Source organism: Hypanus sabinus, chromosome 10 (genome assembly GCF_030144855.1).
Source record: "Hypanus sabinus isolate sHypSab1 chromosome 10, sHypSab1.hap1, whole genome shotgun sequence".
Classification (NCBI taxonomy): Eukaryota; Metazoa; Chordata; class Chondrichthyes; order Myliobatiformes; family Dasyatidae; genus Hypanus; species Hypanus sabinus.
Genome location: NC_082715.1, coordinates 130,579,211 through 130,593,076, shown reverse-complemented (window position 1 = coordinate 130,593,076; position 13,866 = coordinate 130,579,211). Strand labels below are relative to the sequence as shown.

The 13,866-nt window shown below is 43.1% G+C and overlaps 1 protein-coding gene across 5 annotated transcripts in view; it reads left to right on the top strand.

Annotated features, from left to right (window-relative positions):
• si:ch73-242m19.1 (uncharacterized) overlaps window positions 1–13,866 on the top strand; it is a 161,408-nt gene that overhangs the window by 51,504 nt on the left and 96,038 nt on the right. For all 5 annotated transcript variants that reach the window (XM_059982973.1, XM_059982974.1, XM_059982975.1 and 2 more), the window contains 4 exons: window positions 1,399–1,538; window positions 3,777–3,977; window positions 7,375–7,499; window positions 8,582–8,810. In XM_059982973.1, the coding sequence (XP_059838956.1) occupies window positions 1,399–1,538; window positions 3,777–3,977; window positions 7,375–7,499; window positions 8,582–8,810 (695 nt within the window). The remainder of the gene's footprint in view (window positions 1–1,398; window positions 1,539–3,776; window positions 3,978–7,374; window positions 7,500–8,581; window positions 8,811–13,866) is intronic.

The following is a 13,866-nucleotide window of genomic DNA, read 5'->3' as shown; positions in this document are numbered from 1 at the left end:
TTTCATACTTCTCCCAACTTAATGACAGAATCAGCCCGTGAATCAAATTTGTTCCCACTGTCCGCAAACAATCTGCTGGAGGAACTCAGCAGGTTGAGCAGGATCTATGTGTGGGGTGGGGGTGGAATTGACAACGTTTTGCCTCAAAGCCCTGGATTACTTCCCCCCCCACCCTCCCCACCTGCGCAGGTGCTGCTCGACACACTGAGCTCCCACAGTAGATTGATTGTTGCTCCTGGCTACAGCATCTGCAGTCTCTTGTATCTCCTTCTAAAACACTCAAAAATTTCTACAGATGTACTGTGGAGAGCATTCTGACTGCCTGCATCCCTTCTGGTATGGCAGGGATGATGGGGGGGGGGGGGGGGTGCAGTAATGCACAGGATTAAAGAAAGCTGTTGAAAATTGTTAACTTTGTCAGCTCCATCATGGGTACTAGCCCCTGTAGTATAGAAGACATCTTCAAGGAGCGGTGCCTCAAAAAGGTGGCGTCCATCATTTAAAGACCCCCATCACCCAGGAGATGCCCTCTTCTCATTGTTACCATCAGGAAGGAGGTACAGAAGCTTGAAAGTACACACTCAGTGATTCAGGAACAGCTTCTTCCCCTCTACCATCTGATTTCTAAATGGACATTGAACCCATGAACATTACTTCACTACTTTTTATTTCTGTTTTTGCACAACTTATTTAATTTAACTGTTTGATATACTGTACATATACTTATTATAGTTCATTTTTTTCTATATGTATCATATATTGCATTGTACTGCTGCTGCAAAGTTAACAAAAATAACATACGCTGACGATTCTGATTCACTCCCTGTGTCACCTAATATGTGAGAACTCGCACACTTTCCAATGTTGGCATCTTTTTTTTCTCACTTACACAAAGAAAGCCAGTGCAGTTCATCGATGCAGGAGGTAAAGATATTGTCCTGCTCCCTGGGATAATAGTTGATTTGTCAGAACCTCAAGGTGGAAGTGTTATCTTAACATTATCAGATGGGACTCTGCTTGAGGGTGTCACTGACTGTAAAATGGGGGACAACCTAACAGTTTTTCTTTCACTTACATATCACTGGGCGTCGGAGTTCTTCCAATGCCATCTGCAAGAAGTTTATCCTGTACATCCTTCCTGTGAGCATGTAGGTTTCCTCCAGTTGCTTCAGTTCACTACCAAATTCCAAAGATGTACCAGTTAGTCATTGCAAATTGTCCTGTGATTAGGCCAGCGTTAAACTGTTGGGTGGTTGGTGGTGTGGTTCATTTAGCCACAAGGACCTGTTCCGCGTGTAACTCTAAATAATTAAGTAAAATTTTAAAATGTGATATTGCTACTCATTTGCTGTAAGTTACCATGAGCTGAAACATCGCTCCATTTGTTACTTTTTAAAGGCCAGATAGCCCCTCCTGCAGGAGGCACACCGTGTGGGCCAGTTGACCTTCCAGGCTGGGCTCGCCTCTCGGTCGATCGATTCGCAGTTTTGCTTGACCTGTGGAAGTGTGAAACAGCTTTTCAGGAGCACAAACGGCAGGTAACAGGATGCATACTGTTCAGGTCTTTCATTAACTGATAGAAAAGATGAGACCAGAAGTTTGTGTACATAAATATTAGCAAATCATCCCTTGTGGTCTCATAACAAGAGAAGTTGACATTGTGCAACCAACCAGGAGAAAGGAAATGTGGAAATCGGAAATAAACACATCAATGCATGAAATATTATACCTCCCCTAAGTCATCACAAGCACTGAATGTTTCTGAAGAGCTAACTCTGGTTGTCTATTTATAACTTAGTTGTTCAAACTCCAAACAAACCATAGAAGACTGATAAACCCATCACAAACTCCTGCACATTAGCAAACAATAAACTTGGTGTACCGGGGATTCGCTATGTGCCATGTCATATGACGTGGGCAATCTTGGTCTTCCCATGACCATGGAAATCTGTACCTGGAGGAAACCCATATGTTCACAGGGAGAACACACAAACTGCTTCCAGACAGTGGCAGGAATAGAGAAGCAATCTTATATTTAGTCCTGTAAAATGTTTGTGCTAACCACTGAATTATGACATTGCTCCACATTTTAGAGTTTAGAAGAATGAGAGGTGATCTCATTGAAACACACGACATGACAAGATACTGCAGATGCTGAGATGTTTCTACTAATGTGAGAGTCTTGAACGAGGGAATAAAGGGTAGTCATTTAAAGTTCATGTGCATAAGAATTTCTTATAGCAGAAGGCGGTGAATCTTTAGAATACATAGAGACATGATGCTGGAGGAACTCAGCAGGCCAGGTAGCATCTATGGAAAACGTCCTGCTGGATAGTCTCAGCCCGGAATGCCAAATATACCCTTTTCCATAGATGCTGCCTGGCCTGCTGAGTTCCTTCAGCATTTTGTGTGTGTTGCTTGGATTCCCAGCATCTGCAGATTTTCTCTTGTTTAGAATCTCTGGAATATTTTATCGTGGGAAATTATGGAAATTAGTTCATGGGGGGGTGGCATTCAAAGGAGAGGTAGGTTCATTTCTGGAAGAGAGAGAATTGAAGATTCTGGTGAGTCGGCACAGAAAGGGAGACAAGGCCTGGGAGGTTCATCCATGGCCATAATTGAATGGCAGGGCAGGATTGTGGGCCCAGGAGGGGCCACAATCTTATCTTGTGCTTGTGTCCTCTTTTATCAGCTCAAATTCCTTCAGGTGCATGTATTTGTTCTTCATTGTTGCTTCTGAAATTTTCCCCAATCCAAGTGAAACTGATTGGCTGTGTTAGGCTTGTATATTCTTGGTTCACATAATATCTTGAACAAAAATGTTGTGTGTACCATTTCCCAGTCCTCTGGGCTCTCCACAGAGGAATTGGAAGATAATGCCAGTTCCTCCTGCAATCTCTATCACATCTCTATTAGCACAGGTTGGCGGTGGTGATGTGTTTACCTTAGGCATAGATAGACTTTCCACCTCTTCACCTTTACCCAGTTTCACTCCATCCTCTGACAGAGATTTTGGTGCATTCTCTTCTTTAGTAAAGTCTACAACAAAGAAATGAGTTAGATTTCCACCTGTGTGTCTGTTCCTATTCATATTGCACCTTCTTTAGCCCAAATCATTATTGAGCATCTCAATTGCTGCTTGGGGAAATTTGAGTTAATGAAGGAGAGTGGGCAAGAGACTTAAAGACAAATGGTATTCAGATCTTTTGTTTGGAGAGCAGAGAAGGTTGATAATCTCAATCTGTAGATATTTACAGGTCGGAACAAAAAAAAATGTGTTCAAGTACAAACTCCAAGACTACCATTTTCGTATAGAGATCAACTATCACCTGGGGTGGCTTTTCACCAACCCAGTGGTCTAATATTGATGGGTGATAAGAGTAAAAGCCACAACCTACAAATTAACACCGAGTACTTCACCGTCTCAGTGGCACTATTAAATTATCATTCCGGCCAGCTTTGTTATTCTGCTTCCTGGAGCATCGATGTCATCAACTACGAGGCCACCATGAAGTTCCTGACATCACTTCCAGGTGCGAGGCCTAACAGGGCCATGCTACAGAGGCCAGAGCTTCGTGAACAACACTCAACAGTGTTTGCTCCCCTCTGCATTCTGGAGTGTGTCTCAGAGTCTTGGTGTATTGGCAGGGATTGGCTTTGTGCTAGATGGCTCACCAATGGTAAAATGTCCATTGTCACTGTGTTCAGATAAAAGGACAGGCTGGATTGCAAGGATAGACTATTGACACTCTTCCTTACACATGATTTCTGCGCAGCTCCTGGATGGTTATTTTGAAGCCTATCAGCATGTCTTCGATGTGGAGGACCGCTTTGCCTTGGCCCAGGTTATCACAGACATCATGTACCAACGTCCACGGTTTAATCTGAGCAATGAGTACTTTGTGCAGACATATCAAGCTGAATGTACCTGCCTAAAGCTTCAGTTACAACTTATAAGGGACATGTTGAACAAACAGGTGTGTTTCAGAAAGACCTATTAAATCTAAGATCTGTTATATTAGTAATAAATGCTATTTGCTTATTTATATTGTTTACACAATTTGTTTTCTCTCTGCACATTGAGTGTTGGACAGTCTTTTTTTTACGAGTTCTTTTGGATTTCTCTGTTTTGTGGCTGCCTGTAAGAAGACAAACCTCAAATCATACACATTTTGATAATAAATATACTTTTAACTTTTGAACTTAATAAACATGATTGTCAAATTGTAGAATGCAGTCTAAGCTGAGAACATTTTGAGATGTGGATTACAGTCATCCATTGACAAATTGTACTTCAGGATAGTTGTGCATTGAACTTTGTGTACTATAGGACAAGGTTGCTCCGATTGTACATAATGCATCAGTAAGTGGGCTGCATATGTCAAATTGAATGATTCTGAGTGCCGGCAGGGATCAGAGAGTCCCACTTCTCCTAATTTGTAGGGGCATATGTTTGTATTTCATGGGCTCCTGCTTAAACACGTAAATGCTCAATGCAATCAGCATGTACCAACAAAGGCAGATGCTTTGCGTTCAGGACCAGTGGTAGGAGTCACTCCACAAGGCTCCAAAGGTGGCTGGAAGCCATGGCTGTGGAGTGAGAGCAGGCAGCCAGATTTTCTGACACTGTGCTGATAGACGGAGGGAGAGCCTCGTCTACAAACTGGGAGCAGTAAGCCCTCCAACATACGTTAGAACAGTAGAGGGAAGAGATGGTTATTGAGATCACTTAAAGAATCAAATGCAATAGGCAGCACAGGGGAAAAGTGATTGATTTTTGCCAGCACATGCTAAACATCTCAAATCCCATCTCCCACTGACAAGCACAGCTAGCCCACACTAATTGAATTACTCATCTAACCACAATTTACAGCAAGCAGCTCTGGGACAACTCATCAGGCCCAGGCAATTAACATTTCTCGAGTTAACATTACACTTGTTACTTATCATCTCAATAATCCATCTCTCTCATTCTGATCTCATTATCCTCTGCCTTCTCCATGGATTAATTGAATCTCAGTGCCTTTCATATCTCTAAGAATGTGAATACTTTGGAGGTCATTCAAAGTGGAGGGGAGTAAAAGAGAGCCAGAATACTTAAAGTACAGACACAGGCACAGAATATACTTTCTCTAGGCAGACTCAACATAGCTTTATGAAGCCACTGAAAATATGTTGTGATTAGCAGTACACTATAGGGGGAGACCAGTTAATATGGAGTACAGTATGTGGACTTTCCAGTCTGCAATAAGTCATGCAAGAGTTTATTAACAGCAATAGACTCTCCTTGTCGGGGGTAATATACTGGCTTAGATTACGGGTATGTTAATACACAGAAAGAACGGCATAGGTGTTGGTGGATCTATTTCAGGCTATGATGCTGAGTGATTGGTGCTGGGACCCCTGCTATTCACAACAGATGTCAGTGACTTGGACAAGGAGACCAGGTGTAGCATATAAAAGTCTCCCAATTATACAAATCTGGCAGGGAAATGAGTTGTGAAGAAGATAAAGAGAAGTTTTGGAGTGATATCGAAAGGTTCTGTTGGTGGGCAAAGATAGACGTGATGAAGTACAATGTGGAATATATAAGGAAGCAGAGTTTTTATTAAACGGGGAAAAATTGAGGAGTCTTGGCATTCAGAGGGGCCTGGGCGTTAGTGAATCACTGGAAGATTGGAAGACCCAGGGTGTGCTGGCCTCTGTTGTATTGGAATTTGAGTACAAACATAAGGAAGTCCTACTGCATTTAAATGGTGAGATTATATCTGGAATGTTGTCAGCAGGTCTGATCTCTCTGTGTAGGAAAGGAGACATTTGTGATATATGGCAAATGTTAATGTGAATAATTCCTGAGATGAAATTATACAGTTTGAACCTATACTATCCAAATTTTAGAATAAGTGAAGATATCATTGAAACATAATGGGTGCTAGACCTTGTAGATATGGCTGCAGACCTAGGGGATCACTGACTTTAAAATGATCAGTGAGCTCTCTACCTAAGAGGGCTGTGGTAGCTCTCTGATTGGTTTTTGCAGTGTAGAGATCTTTGAATTCTAAGAAAATCACATGAGGGAAATGTGAGATTAATGCAGAGGACTGAAGTGGAAGTTTAGCCCTGATCTCTCAGAATGGTGGAGCAGATATGTGTTCAACTTCTTCCAGGTTCTACCACTCACCTACAAACTAGGGACAATTCCCCACTGTTACTCACTAGGGACCATTCACCTACACACTAGGGACAATTCCCCACTCAGCTACACATTAAGGACAATTCACCACTCACCTACACACTAGGGTGAATTCACCACTCACCTACACACTAGAGTAAATTCAACACTCACCTACACACTAGGGTGAATTCACCACTCTTACACACTAGGGACAATTCCCCACTCACCTACACACTAGGAACAATTCACCTCTCACCTACACACTAGGGTGAATTCACCACTTACGTACTAGGGACAATTCTTCACTCATCTATACACTAGGGACAATTCACCACTGTTGCACACTAGGGACAATCCCCCACTCACCTACACACTAGGGGCAATTCCCCAATCACATACACACCAGGGTGAATTTACCACTCACCTACACACTAGGGTGAATTCACCACTTACACACTAGGGACAATTCACCACTCACCAACATTCTAGGGACAATTCACCACTCATCTACACACTAGGGACAATTCACCACTCATTTACACACTAGGGAGAATTCGCCACACACCTGCACAGTAGGGACAATTCACCACTCATTTACAAACTAGGGAGAATTCGCCACACACCTGCACACTGGGGACAATCACTCATTTTTACAGCAGGGAGAATTCACTGCTCACCTACACTCTAGGGACAATTTACCACAGATTTATACACTAGGAACGATTTTACAGTGGACAATTAACCTATCAGTCGTCAAGTCTATTGGAGGTGAGAGGAAATTGGAGCACCCAAGGGACATCTAGATGGTCATGTGGAGAATGTACAAACTCCACACAGTTAGTTCCAGATGTCAGGTTTGAACTTGGCTCACTGTGGCTATGAGATTACAGCTCTTTCTAGCTGTGTCACTTCCCCACCCCTTCTCCCAGCTTAATGACCTGGAACATGAAGTCTGTTCTCTCCATAGGTGCATGTCTGACCTGTGGAGAGTTTAGTGTACTTTCTGTGTTCATTTTCAACCCCAGCATTCTCCGTGTGCTGCCTTTGAAAATGGCTCAGGATATTTCACTTGCTGATGAGGAGCGAGGAAGCTGAGTGGGAGGGTGCTTCTGTGACCTGGGTTAAAACACCTGCTTCCACGCAGTAAGCACTGAGTAATGTACCCATGCTGAAACATTATTTGTTAACAACACTTGCAGATAGATGATCAGCGAGAATACGTGCAGAGGATTTGGAGGGACAGCAACCTGATGGAGATGGGTATTGAATTTGGTTTACCACTTAATGTCATTTCTAAACAACCGGTTGCCATTAACAGCAGTTGGTAAGGAAATAACTCCAGATATTATCATGTATAATTGACTGTCCTTCTCATTCACAGAGCAGTTGTAACTGTTTGTAAGAGCAGCAATAGATAATTCAATCTGTCTCTCTAAACTAGTGTAATCTCAGAAGCGTTAACTCACTTTTAATGTGATATCAGATCCACATTTGAAAATCATTATATTAATTTTGGGTAATATTTGACCGCGACTGGCAGCTCATGACTGAACCTGGAGAAACAGTTAAAGTCCCCACAGCATGTGGTCAAGACCACCTTGAGATCAGACACCCTCCTGGACTCGGAGGCAGCGAAACACATTGTCCTACTGGAGCTGACTGTGCCGTGGGAGGAATGTCTGGAGGAGGCCCATGAGAGGAAGCTTGCCAGATACGAGGAATTGGCCAGCGACCGTCAGAGGCAGGGGTGGAGGGCAAAGTGCATTCCCATGGAAGTGGGCTGCCTGGGCTTCGCTGGACAGTCTCTTCACAGAGCCCTCACTGGTACAAGGAGGCAGAGAGCCATCAGCAATGGAGAAAGCCTCAAGGTGGCTCTGGATGAGGAGAGCAAGTCCATGGGGATCTGCTCCTCATGCTACCTGAACACAAGTCATGGATTGATCAACCGTGGCTGCGTTGTCTGAGTGAAAGTGTCTGATGTTGAAAGACCTGAAACACCCCATCCCCTCCCCAAAAGCAGCTGGACCAATGAATATAATGGTATCAGAGCAGGACCATTCAGAAAGGGGTGGTCAATGGGAATTCTCTGTCACAGAATTTAAGTCTGAAATTGTTTTGCCAGACAAGTATATATGAAGAGGTGGAGATAAGGTGGATATTGGAGTATTTTTAAGCAACCCCTTGGGTTACGTCACTGATGATCTGTTCAGAGCATCGTGAGATATTTTCTTCAAAAAAGAAACTATGTTGAAGGCAAGAGATAGGTCAACTACAGAACACTAGTACTGGTGTTGCTGTAACTATAGTAACTTGAGGTATATTTTATACATTGTTGACCAAATTAAATTGCTATGTAAAATATCTAGAAATAATGAAGTATTGCCTACCTTTTTCTTCTACTTACAGTCCTGCCTTGAAAAAGATTTACTTACTAGAATTCCACCCATCACTGGGGATGGCCGCCCGCGTTCGACAGATGTTGGAATATGCCTACAACGAATTGCGACACACGCACAGGCCAAAGACGGCCGACGAGTGCATCGGTCTGGAGAAGCACGTCCTTAACCTGGCAATAGAAAAGTGGTCAGCCATGGAAACACCCGAGTCGACCTACAGCGTCCAAGTCCAGAGGGATGTAGGTGCACTGAGGAGGGAGGATGGGATGATTAGTGGGCTTGAAGAACAGATTAGCTTTTAAATGCAGAAGCCTGGGGCAACAGAAGGGAGGTTTTGCCACAGCCATGCAAAACATTTTGGGATGGCAGGATGAAGATGACTTTCTGCCAAAGGAGGTGCAAGGCTAGCCTGCAGGTCACCATTGGGCAAAGTGTAGCACTTGCTTATTCCCCCGTTGAGGGCTACGTGAAGTCATGAGAGCAGGTGGTGGACGGACGGTCATATAAGCAGCTGGTGCACATCACAAGTCCTGGTTATGCAACCACTGACACCAGCTACACAATCTCTGGAGAGTACTGACAATGGCTGTGGTCACCCGTCTTGTAAAGACACTGCCCAGAAGAAGGCAATGGCAAACCACTTCTGTAGAAAAATTTGCCAAGAACAGTCATGGTCATGGATAGAGAAAAGAGTAAGAACAACAATGTGAAGGGGGTCTTCCCCACAGATTAAAACCAGATGGAAAACCATGATCGCATGTGTCATACAAAAAGACACAGTACATAATGAATGAATAAGTGCAGAACTTTGGTTAGACTAAATCTAGACTGCAGTGTACAGGTCTGGGCAAAGCAGCTTAAGAAAACGAGGAAATTGTTCTTGGAAGGTGTATTCTACAGCTAACCAGAACGTTGCCTGGTCTCTAAGGGTTAAGATGTAACAAGATATTATATAAATCAGTGATTTATTTTGTAGAATGTGGAAGTTAATGGATAAATTGAGTGAGATTTGTAGGAGTTTGAAATGGATTGGAGAGAAGCATTTCTTGTTCCTTCTTAAAACCCTTTCTTCCCCCCCCCCCCCCATCCTCTCCCCAAAGGAGCCTGGAATAATGAATGTGATGTTATCAGAGCAGGACCATTCAGAAAGGGGTCATCAGTGGAAATTTTCTCTCACAAAGTTTAAATCTGGATTTTTTTTTTTGTCAGACAAGTATATGTGGAGAGGTGGAGCCAAGGTGGATATTGGAGTTTTTTTTAAGGCAATCCCTTGGAACTGAGGATTGCTTGTTTCCATTTCTGAGCTGGATAAGGTCTCCAATGTGGGACCTGCTGACGCTTCCACAGGTAGTGAAGGAGGCAGATAGGCGTCAATGTTGGTATTATGCCCTTTCTTATGTGCCTCTGATGAAGATTTTCAGGTTCTCAGAGGCATCGCAGATTGGTCATCTAGATTGGTCATGGGCCAAGGATTCACCAAGGTCTTGAGGGTTTATATTTCTTGAAGGAGATTTTAAGAGCGTCCTTGAACCATTTTCTCTATCCACTTGATAGTTTCTTGTGGCAGAGCCTGGAGCAGTGTTTCTGTTTCAGGAGAGCATTATCAGCCTTGTGAACGGCATGGACAACCCATTGGAGCGAACTGTTTAATTATCTCCATGATATGGGGAATGTTGCCTTGAGGTGCTTTGTGGTCCATATCTACAGGTGTAGGGAAGGATAGGGATCATAGCTTTGTGGCAGGCTTGATAGCTAAGGTCGCCTGAGCTCACGGTGTTAATGGAGGTGAAGTACAGGACGTTGGATAATCTTTCACATTCTGACAATGCAAACCAGTGGTTTAAGCAGTCATCTAGCAACCCAAGAACATTTTGCTCCCTTGAAGAAACCTTCCAATTTTAAACAAAATTGTGATAAAGGAAGGAAGAAATGAATTTAATTAGCATTCTTTCACAATGCTAAGACATTCCAAAGCTGTTGATGAAGATTGATTTGTCATATTGAAACTGCAACAACTTCTGTACAAATGATGACTTAGTATTGAATACTGTCCAGGTCAACCAGAGATGCATCCCCTGCTCTTCTTGGAAAGGGGATCTTTGTGCCCAAGTGAGAGTAGCCTGTGCTTTACATCACATCAAAAGATGGCACCTCTGACAGAGTAGCACGAGCTGACTGCTCTATTGAAAGAGTCAGTATCAGCTTTATTATCGTAGATGTAAGTCATGAAATGTGTTGCTTTGTGGCGGCAGTACAGTGCAAGACAAAAATCACGAAGTTGCAATAAATATTGAATATTCGTAAAAACACAGCCATACAAGTATAGTCCAGACCCCTCAGTCCAGTTGAAACCTTCAGACAACCACAACTGTGCCAGGCTGCCCCTGGTGGAGCGCCTCTCCCCCAGTGGCTATAAAGCAGGCAACCCCGTGGCTAGAGGCCCCTCGTCCATTGAGTGCAGCCAAAAAATCCTCGGATGGCAGCTTCAACTCCATTCTGGACACCATGCCACTCCGCCTGTGTGCCTCACCTCACGCTTATTGGGATTAAATTCCATTTACCAATTTTGCTTCAATGATGAACACTAACTGGGGCAGGAGTGACCTGTTCAAGAAGGACGGGTTACACTTGAATCGTGGGGGGACCAATATCCTAGCGGGGAGGTTTGCTAGGGCTACAGGGCGGACTTTAAACTAGTAAGATGGGGGGGCGGGAGACTATTTGAGGAGACTATGGGAGAGGAGGTTAGTTCACCAGTGGAGCAAGAAAATAGACAGTGTGTGAGGGAGGAAAGGCAGGTGATGGAGAAGGGATGCGCTCAGCCTGAAGATGTAGGGGAGAAGAAAGAAAAGGATAATAAATTTGAATGCATTGTTAGGGATGGAAAGAGAGGAGGAGATGGAGAGTATCTTAAATGTATCTATTTTAATGCTAGGAGCATTGTAAGAAAGGTGGATGAGCTTAAAGCGTGGATTGATACCTGGAATTATGATGTTGTAGCTATTAGTGAAACATGGTTGCAGGAAGGGTGTGATTGGCAACTAAATATTCCTGGATTTAGTTGCTTCAGGTGTGATAGAGTAGGAGGGGCCAGAGGAGGAGGTGTTGCATTGCTTGTCCGAGAAAATCTTATGGCGGTGCTTTGGAAGGATAGATTAGAGAGCTTCTCTAGGGAGACTATTTGGGTGGAATTGAAGAATGGGAAAGATGCAGTAACACTGATAGGAGTGTATTATAGGCCACCTAATGGGGCGCGTGAGTTGGAAGAGCAAATGTGTAAGGAGATAGCAGATATTTGTAGTAAACACAAGGTGGTGATTGTGGGAGATTTTAATTTTCCACACGTAGACTGGGAAGCTCATTCTGTAAAAGGGCTGGATGGCTTAGAGTTTGTGAAATGTGTGCAGGATAGTTTTTTGCAACAATACATAGAAGTACCGACTAGAGATGGGGCAGTGTTGGATCTCCTGTTAGGGAATGCGATAGGTCAGCTGACAGATGTATGTGTTGGGGAGCACTTCGGGTCCAGTGATCACAATAGCATTAGCTTCAATATAATTATGGAGGACAGGACTGGATCTAGAGTTGAGATTTTTGATTGGAGAAAGGCTAACTTTGAGGGGATGCGAAGGGATTTAGAGAGAGTGGATTGGGTCAAGTTGTTTTATGGGAAGGATGTAATAGAGAAATGGAGGTCATTTAAGGGTGAAATTATGAGGGTACAGAATCTTTATGTTCCTGTTAGGGTGAAAGGAAAGGTTAAAGGTTTGAGAGCACCATGGTTTTCAAGGGATATTAGAAATTTGGTTCAGAAAAAGAGGGATGTCTACAATAGATATAGGCAGCATGGAGTAAAGGAATTGCTCGAGGAATATAAAGAATGTAAAAGGAATCTTAAGAAAGAGATTAGAAAAGCTAAAAGAAGATACGAGGTTGGTTTGGCAAATAAGGTGAAAGTAAATCCGAAAGGTTTCTACAGTTATATTAAAAGCAAGAGGATAGTGAGGGATAAAATTGGCCTCTTAGAGAATCAGAGTGGTCAGCTATGTGTGGAACCGAAGGAGATGGGAGAGATTTTGAATGATTTCTTCTCTTCGGTATTCACTAAGGAGAAGGATATTGAATTGTCTAAGGTGTGGGAAACAAGTAAGGAAGTTATGGAACCTATGACAATTAAAGAGGTGGAGGTACTGGCGCTTTTAAGAAATTTAAAAGTGGATAAATCTCCGGGTCCTGACAGGATATTCCCCAGGACCTTGAGGGAAGTTTGTGTAGAAATAGCAGGAGCTCTGACGGAGATCTTTAATATGTCATTAGAAACGGGGATTGTGCCGGAGGATTGGCGTATTGCTCATGTGGTTCCATTGTTTAAAAAGGGTTCTAGAAGGAAGCCTAGCAATTATAGACCTGTCAGTTTGACATCAGTGGTGGGTAAATTAATGGAAAGTATTCTTAGAGATAGTATTTATAATTATCTGGATAGACGGGATCTGATTAGTAGCCAGCATGGATTTGTGCGTGGAAGGTCATGTTTGACAAACCTTATTGAATTTTTTGAAGAAGTTACGAGGAATGTTGACGAGGGTAAGGCAGTGGATGTAGTCTATATGGACTTCAGCAAAGCCTTTGACAAAGTTCCACATGGAAGGTTAGTTAAGAAGGTTCAGTCGTTAGGTATTAATGCTGGAGTAATAAAATGGATTCAACAGTGGCTAGATGGGAGATGCCAGAGAGTAGTGGTGGATAATTGTTTATCGGGATGGAGGCCGGTGACTAGCGGGGTGCCTCAGGGATCTGTTTTGGGCCCAATGTTGTTTGTAATATACATAAATGATCTGGATGATGGGGTGGTAAATTGGATTAGTAAGTATGCCGATGATACTAAGGTAGGAGGTGTTGTGGATAATGAGGTGGATTTTCAAAGCTTGCAGGGAGATTTATGCCGGTTAGAAGAATGGGCTGAACGTTGGCAGATGGAGTTTAATGCTGAGAAGTGTGAGGTTCTACATTTTGGCAGGAATAATCCAAATAGAACATACAGGGTAAATGGTAGGGCATTGAGGAATGCAGAGGAACAGAGAGATCTAGGAATAACTGTGCATAGTTCCCTGAAAGTGGAGTCTCATGTAGATAGGGTGGTGAAGAGGGCTTTTGGAACGCTGGCCTTTATAAATCAAAGCATTGAGTACAGAAGTTGGGATGTAATGCTAAAGTTGTACGAGGCATTGGTAAGGCCAAATTTGGAATATTGTGTGCAGTTCTGGTCACCGAATTATAGGAAAGATATCAATAAAT